This window comes from Trachurus japonicus, chromosome 7 (genome assembly GCF_045865225.1).
Source record: "Trachurus japonicus isolate A0001 chromosome 7, Traja_1.0".
NCBI classification, from domain to species: Eukaryota; Metazoa; Chordata; class Actinopteri; order Carangiformes; family Carangidae; genus Trachurus; species Trachurus japonicus.
Window position 1 is genome coordinate 27,742,393 of NC_140913.1, and position 26,676 is coordinate 27,769,068.

Genomic DNA, 26,676 nt, shown 5'->3' on the forward strand with positions numbered 1-26,676 from the left:
GGAAAAAGACAATAAGTTTCAAGTTCTACTAAATGGTAATCAGCCTTGGCAGATTAAGTGTAGTGTGCATTACAGCACTGACAAAGCATTTACTCAGAAAAACAACTGAGGGAGTGAAATAATACAACTAAAAGGCAAAAGAGAAAAGACTGAAATAGACTTCTCCTTTTTACTTCTCCTTTTTCTCAATGGAAATCTTACAAGAGTAGGACTTTGTTTTTCTTTTTTTTCTCCTCATTATTATTTTTTTGTTACTGTTGTCACGGCAGCAAGCAGCTTTGGCCTTAACCTCAAAGTGGTGGGTAAAACAATATAAAGTGCTCAGAGTGGTGGTCAGGACATTATGGTTTGCACACGCAAGTCGTGAGGCCTCTGCGTAGCACAATGTCCTCCCCTCTCTCTCTTTCTCTCTCTCTCTCTTTCACACACACACACACACACATACACACACACTCATACGCATACACAATCTCTCTCACTGGTTTGTTCCCTGAGTCAGCACTCTGCCTCAGCTCCAGTTTCTCTACCCTGGCCCGCCTCTGCCCGCCTCCCTGCAGGACACTATTAGGACATCTCTCTGTGTGTGTGTGTGTGTGTGTGTGTGTGTGTGTGTGTGTGTGTGTGTGTGTGTGTGTGTGTGTGTGTGTGTGTGTGTGTGTGTGTGTGTGTTTATGTGAGTCCATGCTTGTGTATGTGTGTCCGTGCCTTTGTGGGAGAGAGCTACTGTTGCATTTACGTGGTCAGGTCCTATCACCATCTTATGCAATACGATATTTTTCACTTTGCGAGTAACCCTGGATATTTCTGTCTGCTCCATCGAATCAGCTATTGTGCCAGTGCACCATGAAAGATGCACGTCTCCTCTTGCTCGTCCAAAACACTCCCAATGGGTTTTGCATGTTGTAGCGTGTGTGTGTGTGTGTGTGTGTGAGAGAGACACAGAGAGAGAGAGAGAGAGATCTGCTGGATACTACTAGTTCTGCTAACATGGCCCAAAAATAGAAAACTGGAGAGGTGTGAAGTAAAAAAGGAAAGGACACTTTAGTAGAGGAGTAACTGACACGAGGTGAGTCACTTTCACACACACACACACACATACGCGCACACACAAAGACACACATGCATTTACGATACACAAAGACATGTAACACAAACACAGTTGTGAAATTGTCTCACGTTGGCTTTGTCACTGCTGACTGTGAGTGTGTGTGCATGTGCGAGCGCGTGTGTTGGCAGGAATCACGGGTTTGTGTCTCGCTGCCATGTGATTGGCTCATTTTCACAGTTTTTTTTGTGATTTAATTTACCCAGAAAAAAGAAAAAACACTGTCAAAGAATCCCCCATCGCTGGCTTTCCTTGTTATGCTTTCATAAAGCTCAGGAACTTTTTTTCTTTTCTTTTTTTCAATGGCTCAGCAGAGTTTACACACTTTCTCTCAGCCCACTGGGCCTGGATAGCGTTAGGAGCTTTAACATTATTATAGTGAGGAGCTGAATGTCTTCCAGAAACCCAATTTAAGGGGGGAAAACCTTACACCATTGTCCAATGGTGTAAGGTTTCCCCTAGAGAAACCCTGACACCCCTGCTATCAAAGCATATTTGACTGTGTGACAGATCTTTATTAGTCTAAATTTTGTATTTGTGTTCTGACTGTTTACGCATAGAAAATCCCTGATTTGTCACTTTTGGACACCCCAAATGACACACATGCATGTTGGGTGTCCATTTGCGTATTTCTGTAAGTTGCATCACTGAGTCAGAAGTTTCAACGATGCGCTGAGGAAAAACTATTTTCAAATATCAAACCTTAAGTTGAAGTGAAAATATTTTATTTCCATAATGCTCATTATCGAATATTTATTCAACAAACAACGACGTGTTGTTTCCCACTTCTATTTACATCAGTGTTTATAGGATGTTGTAGCGTGAATGCAGAAGTGAGAATGGGAGAGAGAGAAGGAGAGAGGAAATGATACTAAGACGTTTTGGCCTGCACAGTGCTTAATGATCACAAGAGCAAAAAGATACATGCATGTGAACACACACACACAGACACACACACACAGACACGCGCACCATGTGATCTCTCGATTAGTGCTCTATAGTCACACCCTCCCACACTCTCTGGATGTTTGATCACAATCTCCCTCCTACTCCTGAGCTCCAGTCAAACAGAAACTTTCAACAGATAATGCTTGCCTGACATGAGATCACTGATGACCTTTGTTGAGATTAACTTAGAAATGTATTTATTATTTATTTTTTTTATGTTCAATTAATTTCTTTTGGCCCAGAGAACAAACATTAATCTCTTCAAACATGTACATTAATTCCTATATCTATAAAGTCCTCTGAAATATCTGTCATCCAAAGCTTGTGTTTGAGATGAGTCAAAGTTTAGAGTTTGATCTAATATCTTACAATAGCTCTGACTAATATGAGTCTGATTAAAAGAGAATATGATGTGTGAAGGTCACAATGCACTGATGTAGCTGTAATCTGTTTCGATGAAACGGCTCTGAGTTGCCAAACGGATGACTGTGAAAACACACAGTGAAACTTTAATATGAAAAAAACAAAACAAAACAAAAAAAAAACAGAGAATAACAGAGCGATTATTATAAACTACTTTATGAAGGCCCGGGTCACCAATATTTTCACTGGAGAAATAGTTTAAAGTGCGGTTTTACAGACTATAAATCTTTTTCCTGACTGCTCTGGTCTTTCAATCTTTTATTTGTTTTCCTTATAAGGGTTTGATGTTGTTGCCATAAAGTCAGCATCAGATTTTAGTGAGTGGTATAAAGCTGTCATAAAGCATCATTTCTCATATTCACACTTGGCAGGAACTTGCACTGTCACTAACCAGCAATCAAATTGATTTATAAATCAGTGATATTGATTTGTGCAGTTCCTACAGTGAAGTATGTTTGTATGATTTTCTACTGTGAGTCATCCATGTCTGAGCCGTTGGTTCACAAGGTACAATTAAATGGACATGATAAAAAAAAAGACAAAGCAAATGGACATACAGTACAAATGGTACACGTGTAAATTTCAATAGTAAAAACCATTCACCTCTGCTTCCAGCAAAGAAGTGAAGAGTCTAAAATAAGATTTGAAGATTCAAGCTGTAGGATGTAAGCTGCTCTTTTTCTGGCCGATGATTCATTCATTTTTCCAGTCATGACACAAACATAGTGAAAGTACTGGGCCAGGTGTATTTAAAGGCATACAAAGTTAAAGTTTTGTTTAAGTTAAAAAAGTTTTCAACAAAGGGTGTAGTCATTACGACCTCAGGGCACTTCAGACCAGATGACTGTAAATGTAATTTAAGTGCACTAAACACTTGAGTAGTAATGTGTTCTCAGGGGTCAAAATGCTGCTGTCAGTTGTTTCAGAGAGGAGAAGAAAGCCTCCCTCGAGAGTTTACGTCGGGTCATAACTGAAGGGAACTGAGGCATGCTGTACAGTAAAGAGAGCATATGACTTACTACTACGTTACACAGGACATTCCCATACCTCCCATAGGCAAGTGGTTTCACAATAAGACGTGTGAGTGGTGTTTTGTGGTTTCATGCTCACAGAAAATCACATGATGCCACATCACGCAGATCATGAACAAGTGATTAATCTAAAAAGAGAACTGACTTGTTATGACTGTGATGAAATCCTTGGTGTGTCAGATTTTGACCAGCTGGCAATGCACTGCACTTCTCCTGCTGTAACATGTCAATACTGAGTGATTATGTTTAGCTCTCTCTCTCTCTCTCTCTCTCACCTACAGTACAGAGCTGTGTGCCCGGCGAGCACACCTTGCTCATCATCCCCGTGGGCAGCGATTGGCTGGTGGACTAAGAGGCTGAGGTGTTGCAGCAAATAGCATGGAGCTGTGGGCTGGTCTACTCCGCAGCTCCAGGGAGGTTAATGAGTGAAGGCACTGGGCTATCAGCCAAACATGAACAGCAATGCTAAGGCTCCCACAATGAGCCTGACTGTATTACCACTGAGCTCTGTCTAATTATACACTCCCAGAAAGGGAGAGAGAGAGAGGGAGAGAGGGAGAGAGAGAGCATATTAGGCACGGGGAAGAAAAAGTTATCAAGTATCACTGTCTGTCAGAGAGACTTACTGAGAGGGATGACTGTAGATTGAAGTTGTATGGGTGAGATAGAAGGTGTGTGTCACTTAGAGTGAAGGAGAGCGAGAGAGAAAGAGGGAGGGAGGGGGTTGGAAAGATCAAGCAAGCTGGGTAGAGAGAAAGAGAGCACACTCACAGGGAGATAGAGAGAGCAAAGAGGCGTTTAGAGAGTGAGAAGGAGGAGAGGCAGGACTATGATGAAGGGAGGGAAGGCTGAGCAGTAGAGAGGAGGAAGAGACTTCACAGTCAAAACTGGATATTCCTACGTGCCTGCTGCCGCCTGATCCAATGAGTAAACTCTCTGCTACCTGCTACACAAAGGCACCCGGCAAGGTATGTGACCACACCGTTCCCTCCACTCACTGTGTGTGTGTGTGTCTGTGTGTGTGTGTGTAGGAGAGAGGGAGCGCAGGTGTGATAGCAACTTTGAATGAAGAGATAAACAGACAGTGTGCAGTGTGGTATGAATGCTTTGAGGAGACCAGTTTAGGTGCATGTCATCCTGAGAGTGAGCCGGGGTTAATTATAGGGAGGAAATATGTTTGAAATGTGTCTGTGTGTGTGTGTGTGTGTGTGTGTGTGTGTGTGTGTGTGTGTGTGTGTGTGTGTGTGTGTGTGTGTCAGTGTGAATGAGCTGCTCGTGTCATACACTCATGAAAGTCAGCACCTGTACGTGGGGGTGTTTGTGCGTGTGGAAGAGGATGACAGAGGGAGTGTGAACAAGAGGGAGAGTGTGACTGATCCAGAGAGGAGTGTGTGAGGAAGAGAGAGACAGACAGACAGAGAGAAGGAGAGAGAGAGGGAGAGGTGGAGGTTCATCACTCAGCCTGACGGCAGATCAGGACTTTCAGAATTAGAGCAGTGGGCTTAAATAGCCCTGGTCCAGAGATAGCCAGGGGCCCTGGAGGAGACCGCTTAAACTGGGAAGGACGGATATGATATTGGCGAGGGTGGGGTTTGACGAGTCGGGGAAATTTTGGAAAGAGACAGAATGAGGTGGGAGGGAGGTGGAAGAAGAGAGAGAGATAGAGAGAGAAAACAGGAGGTGCAGATGTTTGGGGGCAACTCTGGGAAAGATATCCTGCAATTAGAGGGAGGATGTGCAGGTGCGCAGGTGCATCAGGCGTCTAACTTCACACTCAGCCCGAGAACAGGAGCAGCGATAAATCATTCACTGAACAACCACCAATCCCACCTTTCTTTCTTTTTTTTCTTTTTTTTTTACATTTGAACTTTGTAAGTCTTCTCACTCAAAGACTTTAAATTTGTGTGTTCCTGCATCCCTCTTTTGGGAACGCGTAGCTGTGTTTGCGCCTGTGTTTCTTGACTCCACTCAAATCCCTCACCATTTCTCACCATTCTCGATGGAGAAATACTACGCCAGAGTGCACGATGATGATTTCTGTATGTCTATTTCTGCTCCAGCAGGCGCTGTCCTTCTGCTGCAGTCATACCCCATATGCTGCATATAGGAACACTTCACAGGTTCAAACAGTTCTCAGCTATACGAGACGCACAACATTTGTCCCTGCTGACTTAATTCACTTATTTCAATTATGAGGAGCGTACAGGAAGTCTTCGGTCACTGAGAGATCGCCTTTAGAAAAGCTGGTTTTGAGTGCACAGTTGTAAAGTGTGTTTCATCTCCTGGGAGCATTTTTTTTTTTTTTTCGTTCTGTGTAGTTTTCACTGTTGGATTTGTCACTTGCAAGTTAAAGCATGAAGCCTCTGGTGAATCAGTGAGAGTTTGTGTTAAGGTGGGGCTCTGGTTGTAGTCAGGTGGCTTAAAACCCCAGATCCCTTTGTTTATTTTGCCTTTCACAGTAACTTACAGAGATAAAGCCCCAAGCTGAATTTCATATCCCTGCCTCAGTATGTAGCAGCGATGTGCCCTCATGAATGATGAAAGGATGACAAAGAGAAACCAAATGTATGTATGTTTCTGTATCTTTTGGGAAAAAGGAGGGGAAAAAAACTTGTCTCTGTGGGCTGAATGAGAAATTAAGTGTTCTCCCATCCAATGTTTCTTAGAGTACTGTCACCCTGAGCAGAACAGGCCTCTTGTGGGAGAAGGTTGAGTGGTTGCTGGCCCTTTAAGAGGTCTATTTTTACAGGGGCACACTCATGCAAGGAGCAAGGCGCACAGAGGAGGCAGCGGCACATGGAGACTCTATCTGCTCTGCCTCACTTCTATGACTCTACACAACACATCCTATAGGACCACAACCTTGTGACTGTGTGCCAGCCTGTGTGACAGAGAGAGAGAGAGAGAGAGAGAGAGACTCCAAACTTGCTTAGTCCACAGAGGAGCATGTGCTCTTTGAACACAAGTGAAAAACACGAAAATCATCCAAACTGGAAGTTACGAGGTTTGCACCCGATGAGGAGAATCAGCCTTTTTTTTTTTTAAGTGGATCTCTCTGAAGTCTAAAAGTGATAATGAGTAGGAGCTTATGCACACTGTACACAAATGTGCCAGCATTCCCACATACTTGTTTTGATATGCAGATAGCTATGAAAGAAATCTGAAAACATTCATGCCCCCTTCTTACAAACACATAATACACTTTAGTTGTCTTACACCCACACACTCCTCGAAAGAAAACCACGAAAATGAACACATTTCAGAACATTTTTACACAAACGCGCATCCGTGCACTTAGAGGTGCGCATAATGCCGAACACCCACGTGAAAAAATTACTTATACATCCTCAATATCTGGACCTAAAATAATCTTCTCCTTATGCAATCTGCATGTTATATAATGCATGGCCTGTCATTATCACAGCGCTCCTTCACGCCCTGCTGTGCCTCTCCACCTACAGCACCACACAGATAGGCAGACACACACACGCACACACCCTACACCATGTGTTGACAGTCATATACTCTACTCTAGCACTCTCACCCACGTCGAGTGTGTGCTCTCAAACAGCCGAGCCAGATGAGTGAGAGGGAAAGACAAGAGAGGAAGACGGAGAGTGGGTGGGGTGGTGGGACTGAAAGTGAAAGAGACACAGAGGGAAAACTTAGATAGTGAAGAATACATTCATGCAGACTACACATTTGCATGATTGTATGAACCTCTGTGGGGCGCACGCACGTCTGTGCCACTCTCAGGGCTGGGTTTAATAGGCTGGCTCTGAGAAAATTCCCGTCTTTCACCCATTGAAACCCTTTGTGGGTGACACAGATTAGCAGGCACTCAAGGCTACACCACAACCCCTCATAACCTTATTTTACTTCACACCACTGTTCCTCTTCAGAGTTTCAGAGAGCAGGAAACACTCACCAGTTCATCGCAGGATGTGCGAGGGATAATAACTCTCACTATCACCCACAGTCACACCTCCGGTCAGACACATGTCTTTGCATGTCTTGCATGTCAATCTTCGCACACAAAGGGAAGGGAGTTACCGCCTGGTCCTTCCTAATCCGTGGCAACATTTTTAAAACCTATTTTGATTAAAAATGTATACTAAAAAGAGCGATTCGCGTAATTTTTCAATTATTCAGGGAACTAACAAATGAAGCAATACCTGCACATCTGTCAGCTCAGGCATATAGAGCTCCACATCCCCGGTGAATTTAACTCAAGTCATACAGGGAACATTACCTAACTAAATGACAGGAAATGGATTCTCTGATTTCTCTGAGCCGCTCATGATTTAGTTCTGCGAATATGGCATTTCTGAATCAGTCAAGGGGACCTGCATGGCCACTGTTCCCAGATCAGCACTCTCACAGTTGGAAGGGTATGAGAATTGGCTTGGGAGCTCAGCTGATGAGCCAGGAGGGTGATGAATAATCCCAAACAGAGGCAGGTGTTTGAATACAGTTGACACTGCGCCAGACTACTTTAAGGTGACAGACACACCTGGCGGCCGGGGCGTCCCGTGAGAGGAAAAGTGCGGGAAGTGATATTTCATAGAATGCGTTTACATTCACATCCACTTACGTTCGCTGATATGCAAACATGTGCATGCTGTCTGCCAGTTATCTGAGGCTTCTCCTCGCTTTGTGTTTGTGCAGATCGTTTTCTTTGGCCTTGACTCCATAACCTTTGTGTATGATCAAGCAGTATGTTCTCCTCCTCCTCCACACTTCATCTACAATAGGGGTCAGTGACCTTTCAACCTTGCCACCCACTACTTACACCCACAGTTTTACAGCCAGGCCTGTCAGCCAAGAGCCCGTGCAAGTAAATCCGCTGCCTCGTGCAGACGGACCCAACGTGGACAAAGACAATACACTGCACAGTATCGGTATCACTGTACAGAAAGTGTAACATCTGAGACGTCCTGTAGCCTATAGCATCAATAGTGTCCCGACAGCTTGTCCTGAAGTTGGATGTGCATTAACTTCTAGCTTCTATTGATGCTTTGCTATTTCTCCATTTATCATATTTAACAAAAAAAAGAACAAAAAAATCAATCAGCAAAACATCTTTCTTTAATTCAATTTCATTTATGTATTTTTTCTAATTATTAGCAGAGATAATCGAATAGCTGAGTGATAAAGGTTTCTCTCTCAAGTGGAGCTGGGACTCTCCCTGTTTTCATTTTGAAAACAAGCATTAAGCCCACTCATTCCTATTTCAATATCACTTAAAGCACCCTCTATAACAAACAGCATAAGTGATATGTGTTGAGTAAATGTGGCTCTGTGTGACTGGGCAGCAGATTTGGTGTGGGAGGGGTTGTAGAGCAGTTGCAGTGTATAGCAATGTTGCCTTGAATACTGCCGGTGATAAAGGTACTCAGACAGTATCTGTGAAGCCAGTCTAGACAGTCTCTCTGAAAATGAATGGCACTTGAGCTGCCATGGCCAGGTCTAGCCATGCTCTCTCTATGGAGATGCCTTCACTTTGTTTGCTTACAGGTTGCTGACATTTTGCTGCTAAACCAGAGAACCAACACAAACTCAGTTTGACTGGCAGTCACCAGGGGACAAGTGCCAGAAACAACAAATCTCTGAAATGAAAAGTAATCCCCCCGCCCCACCCCTCCTCTTCCACACATGCTCTGGTCCTCTCTCTTTCAACTTGTTTCTACCCAATCAGACTTTGTCTTGCTCTCTTAGTTTCTTTTTCTCCCCTCTGTTTCCCTTTCCCCCCCTCCTCTACCACCCACCCCCTCTCGCTACACTGATCTCGTAGCGTGAGACTACAACTTGCAGGGCTCTGAGTCGGCTAATCATGTCACAGACTAGTAGGAGGGACAGCGACCTGTGGGCCAGTGAGCAAGTAAAAAGTTGGAAAACAAATTTAAGCAATAAAAAATGGAGATGTAAGGACGGAAATACAAAGGCATGACTGTGCATCAGCAAGCAGCATGTGACATCACTACAGTTGCATAAGAATCGCTATCACCCACCCAGTAGTGGCATATTTGATGTTTGTTTCATGTTTTCTTTTCTGTCATTGTGATGCATATGATACTTGCAAATTGAAACCAAAGTCAGCTTTTTGTGGTTGAAAATATAGCTGGTGCAGATGCTGCATTTTATCGGACTGAGATAATGGGGATGTGCAAAACTGAAACTCTCATCAGTAAACACTTAAATGTCAATGAATGACAACACATAACACCCACATTAGAAAATGTCAGCCACAGAGTTTGCAGAATACCTGTTAACTGCTGCTGACCTCTGGGTGCAGACTTGTATGTGCAGCGCATGTCATGTCTGTGTGTATTTACAGGCAGCGAGCGAGAGACAGAGGAGGGCTGCAGCAGTCTGCTCTGGTCAGAGGAAGAAGAGAACGAGGTGGAGGAATTTTTGCTTCTGCTGACTGGCTGACCTGCATGTAATTAGTCAAGTCATATTTTTAACTGATATTGCGTAAAAGCCAGCTTAAGGAGCCATAGCTGCCCTATTTATACCCTAGGGGCTAATGGCCTGCACCACCACACAGGGGGATTTCCTCCCAGAACTATACTAAGCCTGCCTTAGGCCGTACCAGTTAGGATTCACAGGGATTAACCCAGCAATACATTACAGGCGTCACCATGTAGTCTGCATCACACACACACACATACACACACACACACACACTGTTCTACTCTCTCCCATACAGCTCTCTTCTTGCAGTCTGTAGCACACTCTCTCTTTGCAAACCTGCTGTTCAGAAGGTGGTATGTTCTGTTTATTCTGCTGCGCTCACAGCACACACTGTTGATCGTACCCTTAATCAGAAACAGCAGACAGCGGATACGTTCATTGATTTGTGCCACAGGAAGATCTGCAAGTCTGTCACGAGTTTGCACAGAGAACAAGTTTGAGTCTTTTTCGTGCATGGTTTTGTGTACAAAGCTCCATGATTGTGTATGTGTGGGTATGTGTGGGTGTTAATAGTAACTCCTGAGCCATAAGCCCATCCTCATTGTGGTTGAGCCTGCTGCGGGCAGGGCTGCTGGCTCATCCTGTTGAAGAATGGGTCAGAGCCCTGAAGGCTGACCTGGCCTTCTGCCCATTAAGCTATCGCCCGTATCACCCTGTCCTTTTATCAGCTTAGCCTGGCTCCTTGTGGAGTAAGCCACCACACAAGTCTAGTAGTACTCCTCTCCTCTCCTCTCCTCCTCCCCCCACCCCCTCCCTCCAACTGTCCAACTCTCCCTTGAAGACTGAAGTTTGCTCTCTATCTATCTATCTATCTATCTATCTATCTATCTATCTATCTATCTATCTATCTATCTATCTATCTATCTATCTATCTATCTATCTATCTATCTATCTATCTATCTATCTATCTATCTATCTATCTATCTATCTATCTATCTATCTATCTATCTATCTATCTATCTATCTGCCCCCCCCCCTTCCCCACACACTCTCTCTCTCTCTCCTCCTCCACTCTGCCCCTCTGTTCAGATCTGTTACATTCAGCAACAAATTTCTGCTGCATCAGACGTCCATCATAGATCCCCCACTCAGCCTGAAACGTGATCAGACACCCGATACGAGGCTACACATGAGGAAGGGAAGGGTAAAAATAAAAATAAGAAAAAAGAAAAAGCACAAAATGTTTTTGGATTTAAAAAAAGAAAAGGGCCACAGGATCTCAGACAGTAAATCGTGTTCAGAGAGAGTGAATGCTGTGGAAACCTTTGACCCCTGCTGCTCCGTTTCACTTCCACCACTATGACATTTTTTTTTTTTTTGGGTGTAGTCTGACTCATCTGACCCCGTGTCTGCTCGTGTGTGTGTGTGTGTGTGTGTGTGTGTGTGTGTGTGTAGAAGAACAGCTCGACAAAATGGAGAAAGAGTGTACACCAAATGCCTCAGTGGTGTCATAAATGATTGACAGCACAATACAACACATGTTGGTGTTTGTCTGTGTGTGTGTGTGTATGGGTTCAGCACACTAAATATCAAAGTGAGAATACATAAGTAGAGCACAACAGTCATTTCTATATCTCCATACTGTAGTAAATACCCTCTGATGAACCTGGTGATTGTTCTATTTCCTTTTCTTTCACTATGACTTGACTGTCAAAATCTATATCAAATGCTGAACTGTTACAAATACATATGGATTTATATTTAGAATACTTTGTATAATTATATCTGTTGTTCTGAATACTGATCACAAAGCAGAGGCATTAATTATCCGTGGAGAAAAATTGTTATTTGGTTTGCTTATCTCTGCATTGTATTTCCTACTTTTTTTCTCATTAACCTGAGACCTTAAGACATGATAGTATTACTTTGCAGTTTGTGAATATTGTTGTCTATAATCATGAACAGGAATAACTTTATATAAACAGCCAAGCAAAATCTGACACCTTATGAGGCCCTGTAGCCTTTAGCTAACATGTTTTTTTAGAATCAGCTGTGCAATCAAATTAGTCATTATGATTTTTAATTGAAATACTAAATTACAGTAAAAAATGAACATTTTCCTGTTAGTAAGTTCTTTCATAAGTAAATAAGAAATGTGCAATTCCTGACCTGTTGATCCTTTTTCTATTGGATTTAATTAGAGTAATTAACAACAGATGGGTTTTACAGTACTTAATATTTTTTTAAAGATTTCTCAAGTGTTAACAATTTAACAGTTAAATGTTGTTCAAGTTTCTTTAGATTTTTTTTTATTCATTCATTTACTTCAAGATTAAATATTGATTGAATTTCCATTTGATATTATCATGTGGCCCTTCTATCAAAAAATTATAAAACCTTTTTTTTTTTTTGCTTTCATCTAATCTTAATCTAGAAAAAAAAACTCAATAGATACCTAAATAAAGATGTTTATCTTTACTCTTTATTAATTGTGAGGCTCAAAATGAATCCACACAAATACAACAAATAGCAGAGCAGACAGCTCTTGTGCCCACACAACCTCCAGTCGCCGTATCTGCGAGCAGCATTCACTTTGAAAAATAAGTAATCTTTTCCTAAATGTCAGAGGAGACTTTCATGGCAATTGTCACCTCACAGTGAGAATGTCTCAATGTGTCTGCACACCTACAAGTCTGATTAGCTTTCCATTCCACTGAGGTTGAGAAGTTAGACAAGGTTAAGTTCTAATTTGCTGTTAGAGGATATGAGTCTACATTTTACTCCGTGGACCGGAGATTGAAAGAAGTGCTTGTAGAAATATGAAAAAAAAATTATAAAGATGGCTTTTTTTTTCTCTCTTTTTTTTTAACAATCAGCAACCAATAATGATTAGACTGCTTCATTAAATCCTATTTCTCCCTGTGCTCCAATTTATGTTCTCACTCCGTTATTGCATTTCTGTGCTGATAATTAACATAAGCCTGTTAGAATTGAGGTTTGGCCCTGTTTCTTTGACAAGGAGCAGATGAGGTTATTTGCAATGCATTTCCATCCTTGGGCCTGTTTATTGTTTTTATTAAAGGTGTCTACATTGACATATTTCTGACTTCTCTCCATAAATGAACCACACTGCTCTCACCAATCCAGCCCTAATAAGCAATACCAGCCATTCCAACACACTTCACTTACACTGACTGAGTTACTGAAGCAAATCATTCAGAGCTCTCCTGCAGTGCTCCTGTTAGCGTATGAGCCTGTGTGTGTGTGTGTGTGTGTGTGTGTGTGTGTGTGTGTGTGTGTGTGGCGGTATGTGTGTGCAGTGTGTGTGTGAAGTCAAATCAAATTTATTCATAAAAGCTCTTTTAATAAGCAGGTTCATCACAAAGTGCTTTGATGAGAACGAAGGACACAAATTCAGACGAAAACTACAGATAAACAAAAAGAACAAGTATCGTGTCCCTGTATGTGTGTGTGTGTGTGTGTGTGTGTATGTATGCGCGTGTGTGTATGTGTGTGTGCTTGATGGATGTGAGGTTTAGGTTTGAGTCAGAGGCAACAGCAAAAGTCTGAGAGTGTGTGTAGGACGAACCTCCCACCACGTCCCTCCCTGTCTCTCATCAACTGTCTCTCTTCCCCCCTTCATCCTTCCCTCTCTTTTATGTGCCAACAAGTCTTCTGAAAAGTGTTTGCCAGAAACATAGATCCATTCTGACGAGCCCATTGACATATTATGTGCATTTAACTGGTGAAACTTAAGTGAAAAGCATAACAGACAGTGCAAAGACAGCATATAGTCACATATATAATCTGTACGTGCTGCATCCTTGACTCTTTGTGTGTGTTTGTGTGTGCATAACATATATATATGTGTGTGTGTGTGTGTGTGTGTGTGTGTGTGTGTATGCATATTTGTATCCCTCACAGTGATTAAAGCAAGTGGGCGGCAGCAGCAACTGGTCTGCCTGTGTGGCTCTGCATAGCAGACATGTTTCTCACTGCTAGATATTACTCATTTCCTCAGCCCTTTGCACACACAAGCGCACACACACACACACACACATACACACACACACATACACGCACACACTCTCACATACACAACAGACACAGAGACGGAGAGCAGTCTCTCAGTTCTTTCCCTCAGTTTGGTGGGCTTGCTGGTGTTATTTCATGCGTACAGAGATCAGAGGCAGTGTGTAGCTGGAGGCTGCTGATACCTGCGGGTGTTGTAACTGGCAGTGGTGCTGTGGAGGAGCCCTGTAGCACAATGAGGAGCTGAGAAGTGGGTTGACCCTCTGGGAGGACTGGAATATGAATGACTGCCAACACTGGGATGTCTGCTCAGCCTGCACTAAGGTCAGTCTAACATCACATCACAACAGCTACCTGTCTCTCTGTGCTCGCACCTTCTCTAACTGCTCTTTTAGAGCAAGAGTCCAGTAAGAGCTGCTGCTGCTGCTGCTGCTGCTGCTGCTTTCAATTCTCACCACTGGACTGTCTTCAAATGTTTCTTTCATTATAAAATAGTCGAAACTTGTCACTGGAGGTCTGTGGTTCTGTTTTTCTGAGGTTTGAAGTCATGAGTGAAGACGTAGGTTTGTCACTTCTCCTGAGATATGCATGCAGAGAAAAGGCGGGATGAGATGGAGCGGTGCAAACAGATGTGTCAGATTTGACATTTACATGAGCGCGAGTTGACTGACTGTAAACATTTAACGTTTCAATATGAAAACAAACACAGACTGTTTCAGAAGGTCTAAATTTGATCAGTTTTAGGAGGAAAAAAGGAAATGAACTTCTCAATAAACTGTATTTATGCTTACACAGCAGTTCAAAAGTCCTGAGGAGTGTGTCATAGGAAATAATGTGTAACAAATTATAACTGACATCTGTCAGTTTTGATATATTTAAATGCTTTGACCACAGTAGCTCCAGATAAACTCCAGCTCTGTGTGTATGGCTGCAGAGTGTAGGAGTATTCTGTTAGAAGACGTTTCTCTGCAAACTCCTCCACATGCACAATTGTGCTCTTTGTTTTCTTCTACTTCTTCTGGCAAGTTTATCTTCTATTTTGACAACCTTTCTCATGAGGGCTGTCGAATAACAAAGGTGGTTCAGGGGGGAAAAAACGAAACCCAATTTCATTAATAAAATTTTTTTTTTAAATCCCAGTCTGGATTCTCGGCAAGAAAATTATACCATTTTCGTAAGAAAAAAAAAGGTTCTTTTAAACGTCCGACCTTTTGAACTGTGTATGATTCGAAACCTTGTTTTGAAAGTGTCATTATTGCTGCCTTTTTAAAATTGGCAAAATTAATCTTTTAGCAAAGAAATGCAGCATTTATCTTTTTTATTTAGTCAATATATTGCTTAGTTTAACAGGTGGAGATGTGTTGCTGTGTTGTTTTTACAGTATTATGATTGAAAATACCATGGTAATTAATTTAATCAACAACAGATTAATCTAAATCAATCCTGACAGAAACGTATAATTGTAGATAATTATGGATTATATAAAAATTGATTTTCAGTTGTTTGCTGCTACAGTAACTGAGGGCTTTACTGTCTGTCTACAGAGTATCCGTTTTCCTAAACCCCCATGGGTCAGTGGGTTGTTTCCAGCCACGTATCGGTAAATGTGTCACTGTAAAACCAAACTTTAAAGGTTTCCCACCACCACAACAACAACAACAACATGTTAGTTTTGCCATAATAACTGTTTGTAATATTTGTCCATCATGAACATTTCACACAACCTACTCCATCATCACACCCGTCCTGTCAGCGTCTGGGACAATGACTCCCACTCCTCTCAGCAGCCAGTTTTCAGTTTTCCACTCAGATACACAAACAGCTTGCTCCACTCTAACACTTGTTCTGTTTTTGGACCGAGTCACTTGATGAGCAACAGTTTACCCGCCTCTCCATGGAGTATCCCCATCTAACCTCTAAAAACTGACTGGATGTGTGCATGTGTATGTATGTGTGTGTGTGTGTGTGTGTGTGGACACAGTTGCCATGGCGACAGTGTGGTGGATGGTGAGACGGCAGGGAGTTGGTAGGCTGTTGAGACAGACTTGCGGGTGAGTGCGGGGCTGAGTGGCAGCATGGAGATGTGGTGTTGTGGCAGCGGCAGGATCAGGAGCAGCGACGGTAGTGGTGGTAGTCGTGGTGATGGTAGTGGTAGTGATGGTGATGGTGGTGTAGGGAACAGCTGGGCTGGCGCTGCTGCGGCAACCACCTCTCCAAAAGAGCCCGTTTAAAACGGTTGGAGAAGAATTAGTAGAGCTCCCCCGCACTTCTCACTGAATGAAACAAGGCTGCAAAATCTCTGACACATTCGAGGACTCAAACACAAACACACACGCACACAAAGATCTAAACAAATAAACACTTTCACACATATTCCTCCCAAAAAAAAAAAAAAGAATAAATAAAATATTACAAAATTACCCACACAGTACACACATGGCATACATGCATGCACACACACACACACACACAGTCACACATGCTTCCCCGCACCCCTGCTGTGACACATAATTAATATGCAAAGACCCATATCCTGTATCCACAACAACTGGTGGTAATATCAACAGTGTTTCTGTCAGCTTTTGGGTGGGTGGTGACCAGCTTTGCCTATCACTGGGGGAGTAAGTACAGCCGCCTGAGGGAGTATTTGTGTGTCTGTTGCTGTCCGTGTGTGTGTCTGTGTCTGAAAGAGAAGAGATGGGAGGGAGGGTGTGTGTGTGTGTGTGTGTGAGTGAGTGTGTGTGTGTGTGTGTGTGTGTGGCAGGGGGTGCTGATAGTAGTAAGCTTATATAGAATACAGAGAACACCCGGGGGTGTTGAGGGGGTGGTTCATGAAAGTGGTACAAAAACATATCTACATATTCCAATCATCCCCCGAGAGTCAGAGATGAAAACTCTCCTGCTGTGAGTGCTTGTGCATGTGTGTGTGTGTGTGTGCTCCTTTACACTCACACTCACACACACACTGCTCTGCCTCTGAACTTCATTGGCTACAAAAAGTATTTTTAGCCAACATGTGGGAGTAATGTGTTTGAATGAAACGAGTAAGTTGGGTAGTTTCAGTCCCACCGCAGTGCACATAGGTAATGACTAATTAGTGACAGCTATCAGGGAGCACAGAGCCTCTAACCTTTGTAAAATAGTTTGGAAGATAAGGGAGTCACCGCCCGGCTGATCTATATCTTGTCTGTCCGTTGGTGGGACTTCACAGACTCCATGATGTTCACGCTTCCGTCTCTCTTCTGTTTCCGTCCCCTCCCTCCCTTCCTTCCTTCCTTTCACCCACCTTATATCCGTGTCCTCTCCTCCTTCTCTATCTATAGGTGAGTGGTGCGTCAGTGCAGGAGAATCGTCGACAGTGATCCGATAGTGATGCTGTGTAGCAGCCATCCCCTCTGTCTGCGCCCCTCGTTCTCCCGTGAGGCCCATGTGACCTAGCCTACACCCACACACAGGGGGCCCCCACTGCCGCTGGAGCCCACCCATGAATCCCAGCCCTGACCGCGGCAAAGAGTGCCTCCCTCCCAAGAAGAGGGAGTCTCGGCAAGGATCGACAGAACACCACCACGTCACTTTGGACGAGTTTAAACCCCCCGTGCCGCTACGAAGTCGGTCCAGCGCAGGGAGAGGGGAGGGGGGCAGGGAGGCCGGCGACAGGGAGCGAGCTCTGACTAACCCAAACCCGCATCTGCTCCACACTCCTCCACCGCTTCCCGCTCCAGCACCATGCCTCCCCCTGTCGCTGCCGTGGCACCTGAGCTACTCTCCCTCTGTCTCCCTCCCTCTTTTCCCAGGGCAGGTCAGCGAGAGGAGGGGTTCGGGGTCTCCCGCCTGGAGAGATGATCCCCTCTCCTCGCCCCTGCCCCACACCTCCAGGTGGCTCAGAGGGGAGGGGTCCTTCTCCTTGCCGCCTTCCCCATCTTCCTCCTCTGCTTCATCTTTTAAGACTCCCTTCCCAGCCGATTCTAGAGAGATGTGGTCCTACGTCAACAGTGGCCGACGGGACTACAGCTCCTCTCTCTTCTCCCCGTCGTACCTGTTCGGCCACCCCCCTCTCTACACCCAAGACCCGAGCTTAGTTGAAGCCAGACACAGGTACCTAGGCAAGAGGCCCAATGGCCTGGATGGGCCAGGCAGCAGGACTGTCTCAACCTCCAGGCCTCTGCTCACAGGAGAATATGGGAACGACGGCTGCAGAACCAGACTGGACCTCAGTCCACACAGCTCCCATACGAACGGCGGACGGAGACAACAGGAGGATTTAAGTTCCCGTGTCCACTCTGGAGGGCCTTTTTTGTCAGACTCTCAAGCTCAGGAGGGTCCTGAGCCACATTCCTCACTGCAGGACAAACATCCACACGGGCTTGTTAAGACCGGCTCGAATTTACTCTCTACGAGTCCCCATCCCCTCGGGCCAGACCCCAGGACAGGTAGAGTGGGACTTCTGGACCCCATAGGGGCCACACCAGCTGAAGCCCAGATCTACTACTCCTTGGGATCGGTGTGCCACCCGAGCCCTCAGCCGTACCCACACTATAGCCCCTCAGGAACACCTCTGTACAACCTGCACAGGGAGCCGGGCCCCAGGCAGCACAATCTAAGAAACTCACCTCACTCACCCCTGGGTCTACCCAACAGCCATGACAGGTTGCAGAGAGACCGGGAGCGAGACCAAGAAAGAGACAAAGAAAAAGTCCTACACAGGGACAGGGAGCGAGGTAAAGACAAAGACAAAGAGAAGCACCTACAACATAACAAAGACCAAGAAAGAGACAGTGAGCGCGAGAGAAGACGGGACAGAGACAGAGGGAGAGAGTTATCTCCTTGCCATTCTCACACCTCATCCCTGGACCCTCAGCCATCTCCCCCTGCGCTCCTACCTCACTTCACCAAGGGTTCTCTGATTGAGTTGGCCAACGGGCGGTTGAAGCGGGTGGAGGAGCTGCGGACCGAGGACTTCCAGAGGAGCGCGGATACCTCCTCAGAGTTCCACCTCAGCACCTGCACTGTCCTGCGGATTTCAGCCAGCAGCACACAGGGCTTCAGCCACCTGCAGGTCCACCTCACCGATCGCAACACTCAGGTCAGCTTTCTCTTCAGACACACCAGTAACTGTTTAAAGAATAACTGCATGATAAAAATGAATGCTATTGCAAATCAGTAACAGACAAGATTGTTGTTTTCTTTCCTGTGAAAGATATGAGAGACCTCTTGATTGAAGTGTATAACGATCTTGTGGTTTTGTGTAGGAGTTACTGAAGGTCTTGGTGGAGTATCCGTTCTTTGTGCAGGATCGAGGCTGGTCTTCTTGCTGTCCCCAGAGAACCACACAGCTGTACGGCCTGCCCTGCCGCCAGCTCATGGAGGGGGACGTGTGCCTGGCCCTCACCCCGATGCCCACCCAAACCCACCGGACACATACGCGCACCGGCTCCAGGGGCCATCGCACGCAGCACCCCTCCAGGACCACGGGGGAGTCCAGCAGCTCGCACAGGGAAGAGATGCCACCTCCACCTCCTCCTCCGCCTCTTCCTCACCACCATCCACCTCCTCCTAACGCGCCAGCCCCTCCTCGCACCCCGGCCGCGGAGCCTCCAACACAGGAGCAGCCACGTCCACGCAAGCGGCGCTGGTCTGCCCCGGACACCCTTCCCTCAGCCGGAACTGATGAAAGCCTCTTGGATTTACCTCATGGCTCTAAGCTAATGAAGTGGCAGTAGAAACTTGCACATGCATACATGCATACACATGCATACTGACACACACACATAAGCACATACACACCCTCCTTGTCTCTGTTACACCCACCAAGACAAACAATGGAGAGACCTCAAGGCAGGGTTGCAGGGAAGGATAAAAAAAATATTATTAAAAAAAAAAAACGCAACTTACGGGTGTCCACACTTGAGGAGCAGCAGCTGAAGGATCATGGGATGGCTCCTTGCAAACACAATGAAGACATTTAGTGAGACAATCAAGCACTTGTCCGTGTTCACTCTGTTTTTGTAATGGTTGTCCCACACACCTACTTACTGACAGTGTTTTCTGCAGGGTATTGACTTTCAATCAGTGTTATGAAAGTAAACGCTATTGAAGAAGTGCAGATATATATGAACAAAAATTGACTATATATATTACAGATGTTATATACAGTAAATATGCTAAACAGATTTAATGCAATCTCTCTGTCAATTTCGCAATGCATTTTCTTTTTTTTTTTCTTTTCTTGCTTCTGAGCCGATGTCTCTCTGTCGGCCTGGGCAGGCAAGGTGAATGTATGAGCAGCTCTTCGCCTTTTTGTTTTTAAATTCTCATCACCGGGAGTCACTTCAAACAATCGTTTGTCAAGGCATTACCCTCCAATATGTTCTTAACATTATCTCTGAGGAAGGGAGAACACTAATGAAAACTGCGTAACAGACAATCCCACCCACACAGACAGGTCTGTGCCACATCGCCTTGACACTCATGGTGTTTTTCCATTAAAAACTGAATGATGGAAAGAGTAAAAGTGCAGTATGGCTGAAGAGTAATGGTGCTAATAACACGTTGGAACATGATGCTTTGTGAATACTCTTGACCCCTGTGTTACTGTACGCTTCTGTTCCCATCTCATTTTTTTATGTACTGTATATGTTTGAGGGCAGGGAAAATAATGAAAGTATTTTAAACTCAGATACGGGTATCTCCTCTGATTCAGCACACTCTCTCACTTTAGTTTTTGAGTTTTTTTTATTTTATTTTCAAAAATAAAACCTTACCTGTTGATTTTTCTTTTTAAATGTTATAGCTACAAAAATATATGTATATTTTTTAAAAATTGTGAATCTGTTATATGATGTTCGCTAGAAATAAAGAAAAAAAAAGCTTTATAGATTTAATTAAAAGTGTGAATTTATTCTCTGGATCTGTTGTAAAGTACTATACATTTAAATTATCATTTAATACACATGTTGAATATGAGATTAAATTGCTGGAAACACTTACATTAATAATATGCGATCAGCATGTTTTATAAAGAAGATATTTACTTTAACAATGCAATGCTAGCTGCATGGTGGACGGAGAAAAAAAAGCACACTACTTTCAAAATTTCCCTTTTGCATCACAGGTATACTGCAACATCCCCATCAGTTCTATCTTACATACAACTTCCCTGATGATACCGATACTGTATCTTGTGAGGTCTTTCTTGGTGGAAAGCAGGAAAGCAAAAAAGCTTCACTAGTCAATTGTTCATGGTTCCCCTGGTGCAGGGCAACTTTCCACCCGCTTCTTCTTACATCTTCTCTTCCTTTGTGTTGGAGCCGAAGGCCAGACGCTTCTCCTCAGTCTCTCCCGAGTTGAGAGTCTGCAGAAGCTCCGCTGCAAACAATGGCACCACCTGGACAACAGAGCAGAACACAGTGTTGGACACGATCAGTGTGCTAATGAGGACCTCTACTGGTTACTGCAAGTACTACCACTGAACTCTGAGGGAGCATTCAAGCCACAATTATAAGTTTCAACTTGGACTGTTACACTTCAAAGAAATGTGTTTGAATTAGTTTCAGAGCTTGTTACACTGACACTCTTATTATATTATAATCTAACACTTCAATTCATCACAAAACTAAAACTAGGATGGCAACAGACAACAGTCAGGCATGGGTCTGTGTGGCTGTTACTATAAAAAAGATAAAAGGAAAAGTGTAGTCTTACACTATATATATTTTTTTCCATTTAAATTTAATAGAAGGAATTCCTGGATGTGCTCCGTTAATTGTATCTGCACTAAAATATAACAGATTCTTTCTTCTACCACATTTGGTTAAATCAATTCAGTGCTTTCTGCACAACGCTGCTTACAAATAGTGGCAGCAATTCAAAATCATACAAAAAACAAACATCTTGTCCAGTCCCAAAAGAACTGTTACTGACCTCTGACCTAGCATTAGGACAGAGGGAAAGCCAAATTTGGGCTAAAATGTGTTGTGATAAAACTGAAGTTTAAAATCGAGTGTGTGAGTCAAATGGAGTCTAAAAAGTAGAGCATTTGTAAAAAGAATCCCTGATTCACAGAACAAACAAGTTCATTCAGAGGGAATGTGCAGGAACAGACAACATAAAACACAGAGAAATTCTTGGTTCTTTTCCAACATAAACATGACCAACCTGGGCCATGATCAGCTTCCTGGTTTTCGGTACGCTGGGGTCTGGATACTCCTCTCCGAAGCAGAGCTCAATCTCATGAGAAGGTGTAGGTCCCTTTCCTTGTAAACAGCTCTGCAGCTCTGCACAGACATTAATTGGGATGTTCAGATTCATCACATAAACATATTCCCTCTTTGCATAGAGTAATAATGTGACATTTGTTATATGTTTTCACTCCCAGCGACCTCAGTCAATCTGTCTCTCTTTGAATAAATCATACTCAGTTCCAGCTAGATTCATATGACTAACTGAGAGCTATTGAATTCTGCTCCGTTAAGTATGCATGCACTGCCTTACCACTATTATATGTGGCTATATCAAGCAGTTTGAAGGTCTTTTCACGCTCCAGTTTGTTAGGCCGGTCAGTGTGTTGGGCCATGGGACCGCTCCAGTACACCCTGCCCTGGCAGAACCGCTTGATGAACACCCCATCTGGGGCCACCCACAATAGCACACCCCTTTCCAGGTGACAAAGAAGGCGATTCATTGCTTCGGCCATGCATGACGGCAGGGATACAGAGGTCGGGGAGGGGAAGGAGATCTGCTGGGCAGTGCAGGGTCCATAGATCCTTTCGTTTCCCACAGGAACACGGCCCTGCAGGATGAAGCATCCATCTTGGCTGCTGGTGGCCACTTGCATCACCTTCTGGCCCTGGTACAACAATGTCACCTGCATACGAAAATCTGTACGTACACACACACACAATGCAGGTTGTTTTTTTTTTGTTTTTTTGCAGCCCAAAGGTCAATAATATACTCAGCTGGTTTGGTGTGAGTGCGTCATAGCTTAAATGTTTTTACCTGTCACAGGAGGCGTGGGGCTGAAGAAGGTTATATGAGCAGGAAGCTGATTAGGAGTCTTTTTCTCTGCTGATTCACAGTACATGTGCTCCCTCATCAGATAATCTAAAGCAGAATAGACATGACTTCAATCAATCAGTAAATCTGTAGCACTCGTGCAGTGGCAACAAACAGGGATGCCTAGATTACTTACAGTTTTGTGGAATGGATTTTATTGACAATGTTGTTGTTTTAAAATTCATTCCTCCAATATATCCATTCATACACACACAAAGATTTGGTTAGATAGGAAAGTATTGAAGTCCCTATTTATCAAACAGGTTCCATTACTGTCAATTGGGTAAAGAGGGGCCTTGAAAGCACACATTGCTAACTACGACATGATACCCCAGGTTAAGACATTTACTTAAGAGTTTGGTAACACTTTATTTGACGCCTATCGGTATAACACATTATAACCATACTTATAATGAGTTATAATGCAGTTATAGCACTGTATAATTATAGTTATAAACACTCATAAATGACCATAATGCTTTATAACAATAATCATAACACACTATTAAGCATTTTATCATGACTTATAAGGTCAGGTATTATAATATGTTATAATCGTTAGTAACTCGCTGACAATGCCCACATCGATAATGCATTATAAATATAGTTGAAATGTGTTATAATGGCTTATAAATGCGTATAACTATCATTATAAACACTCATAAATTATCATAAGGCTTTATAACAATAAGAATAACACATTAGAGAGCATTATAACTCTATTATAATACTTGACCTTATAAGTCCTGATAAAATGCTTTATAGTGTGTTATGATTATTTATATAAAGCATTATGATCATTTATGAGTGTTTATAACTATAGTTATACAGTGCTATAACTGCATTATAACTCATTATAAGTATGGTTATAATGTGTTATAGAGATAGGCGTCAAATAAAGTGTTACCAAGAGTTTTTATTGTGTCTACAAGGACATTGTCCTTTGCCAACTTCTCACTTACAAATACCCTGAAGCCGCAAAGCACAGTATCTGGAGATTATATCCCCACTGAAAGCTAGCCTATATAGTTGTAGGTGAGCACTTTTTCTCTGAACCAGCCAGGAACCAACAACTGGTCTTTCTAGGAGCTAATCTGTTAATACCTAAACCGACCAACAAATCCAACTAAGCTGAAAGGTTTACAAACAACAAACAAACAAACAAACGAGTTGACGGGAAGGCCAGCGGCTCTGTAAGACTATTAGGTACAGCAGTGCTTTGAGCTGAATGCTAAAGTCAGGTCCAAATGAATGCAAGCATGCTGATGTTGAGCAGATGTTTACTGTGGTCACTGTCTTGGTTTGATGTTTAAGCAAGCCAACATGATTTGATTTGTCATTTAGTAGACATTTACATTTCTGTGCCAGTCCATTAGGTAATGTGAATGCACTTCACTGATCTTATCAACACTCCAAGCACTTAACACAATTACATAATCACACACACTCTGTGGTTGTCGTCATTCTTTGCTTTGAGGTTCACAGGTGGACTCTGCTCAGTCAGTGGTGGTTGTAAAGTCAAATATAACACATCCACTCTATGTCGCACAATTTGGAAAACACTTACCAGCGAGCGGTTTTTCTTCTTCTTTATTTTCTTGAAATGATTCATTGTGAGACTGAATCTACAAAACAGAAACCATTAGGTAACACCATGTGAGGATGCTTTTATTTATTTAAACTATTTTTTGTTGTTGTTAGTTATATCAACCAGTTTAAACTGATTTATTTCACATCCCAAAAACTGGATTTCCTGCTGCAAAAAGAAAACAGTACGTGGTTCAATTCTCTGTGAGCAGGATCTGAAAGTTCCTGACTTTGGAGACTCGCAATGGTCGTACAAAAAAACCCCACAAAAGACAAATCTTCTTACCGGGATTCTCGTAAACAAGAGGTGAGAAGTGTCTTTGATCTGGTGAGACTCTGCGGAGAGAAACAAGTGTTGGTAAAAATACAAAACTAAAGACTCAGATACTGTCAGGTTATTGAGAAACAACAACAAATGTTGTTTGTATCGTTAATATATTGTTTAAAGGCTGATGGAAGAATGGTTTAAAAAGTATCAACACTTCAACTATTCACATGGGATGCAGTTTCCCCCCTTCTGTTCAACTTTTTCCTGCTTATCTTATGAAGGAAAGTATAAATATGAAACTATTGCTTTACTACGAAAAGAAAACAAAACATTTTCATTGTCGTACCTCCTGTCTTGGCTGTGCCGTTGTCAAGCTGGATGCGATAGACTTTATATGGTTCAGTGATGTCCAGTTGATTGCGTTCAGGGACCTCTTTGAAATCTGTGCTCTTGTTGAGTGCACAGCGGAGACGGGTTTTCCACATGGTGGGGTCAGCTTTATCCCTTCCCTCTGTATATTTGCCCTTATACACAGCCCAGGCCTGAATGTAATGATTTAAAAGATTCGATCTTTAGGCATTAATGTAAGTAAATACATCAATAAAGGCAAAAATGGCAAATTACCCACAATTTAACCAGATTTCCAAACTTTTAGGATTATTATTATCATTATTGTTGATAATAATAAGAAGAAAATGTTGAATTCAATAAAAAGCTTACAAGGGGTTAACTGTTGTTTCTTGGCTAATCTGTAACCAATGACAACTTTGCAACCAGATACCTAATCAGGATTAAAGGGAATAGAGGTTTGCCTTCAAATCTCTCCTTGTAGATATTTTGAAATATCCCTATTGTGGTTAACATCCTGCTCTGTACACAGATCATGTTCAACAGGTCTGGAAGAGAGACTCCTGCTTTCGTTTTCCCTTGAAGATCTGCTGTTCAGATTTTTACAACTCTTGAGGCAAATGTGTGATCTGTGATACTGGTACATGTTAAATTTTATGTTAATTTCACGTTCTTATAAAGAACAAGGCATACTTGTTTTCATTTCATTAAACTGAGAAAACGGGAGTAGTTTTGATTTGAGAGATAATAAACAAGAAGGGCTGGTTCACTGTGTTTTTACACTGTTTGCACAAACACTTTAATAATTGATCACACTTAAGCACTCACTTGCTCCGCACCAGCGTTTTGTTATGTGTTTATTATCTCTCACAAATAAGAAATTAAAGGTTTTAATACACCCAGCTTTCCTCAGTGGACTATTTCTTTATTATTAGTTTATTTCTTATTCAATACGTTAAAGATCGTAACTCCTAACAGAATTAACTCATTTCACTTTATTTTTTAAGAATATGAAAGAGACTCATGTTGACCTTGAAGAGAGCTGCATCCTCCGTCTGTTTGTAGTCCTTCTTGGCTGCGTGCTTCCACGGGATCCTGAACATGGTCTTGTTGTCATCCTCCCAGCACAGTCCTTCATATTTGCCACTCTCTATCTGAGTTACCAGCCACTCTTTTAGGTGCAACTTGGCTCCTTCGTCCATCTTCAACACATAACTTGGTCTTACAGGAACAAGGCGTCAGAGAGACATGTGCAAAGTGGATCGAACACTTTAATCACGTTCCCACCTTGAAAACGAAAAAAAAAGATGAATATTCAATCGAGATGCTGCCCCAGCCTCTAATATGACCCTAAGCGACTCTCTGAAGCCTAATGATAAAAAGAAATGTATAAATGTTAAAGAAAAAAAGACCTCATCGCACACTTAAATGCAGAAGTCGCAGGCTGACCAAAATTAAGTGCGCCT

At 43.0% G+C, this 26,676-nt stretch overlaps 2 protein-coding genes across 4 annotated transcripts; one reads left to right on the forward strand and one right to left on the reverse strand.

The window, feature by feature from the left end:
- Positions 1-687: 687 nt before the first annotated feature.
- On the forward strand, positions 688-20,837 carry LOC146984951 (uncharacterized). 3 transcript variants are annotated; one of them, XM_085782600.1, is made up of 5 exons: positions 688-1,066; positions 3,794-4,475; positions 14,105-14,280; positions 17,280-19,039; positions 19,206-20,837. In XM_085782600.1, the coding sequence occupies exons 4-5, from the start codon at positions 17,441-17,443 to the stop codon at positions 19,674-19,676; spliced, it is 2,070 nt and encodes a 689-aa protein (XP_085638726.1). In that variant the 5' UTR covers positions 688-1,066; positions 3,794-4,475; positions 14,105-14,280; positions 17,280-17,440; the 3' UTR covers positions 19,677-20,837. The 3 variants fall into 3 exon arrangements, with proteins under 3 accessions (XP_085638726.1, XP_085638724.1, XP_085638725.1); XM_085782598.1 differs by lacking the exon at positions 14,105-14,280 and having other exon boundaries at positions 689-1,066; XM_085782599.1 differs by lacking the exons at positions 688-1,066; positions 3,794-4,475 and having other exon boundaries at positions 13,644-14,280.
- On the reverse strand, positions 20,821-26,668 carry irf10 (interferon regulatory factor 10). The gene is made up of 8 exons (XM_085782601.1): positions 26,242-26,668; positions 25,209-25,404; positions 24,881-24,930; positions 24,575-24,632; positions 22,951-23,055; positions 22,447-22,833; positions 22,111-22,229; positions 20,821-21,340 (listed from the first exon to the last, which is right to left on the reverse strand). Exons 1-8 carry the CDS (start codon positions 26,410-26,412, stop codon positions 21,236-21,238), a joined length of 1,191 nt encoding a protein of 396 aa, XP_085638727.1. The 5' UTR covers positions 26,413-26,668; the 3' UTR covers positions 20,821-21,235.
- Positions 26,669-26,676: the final 8 nt, after the last annotated feature.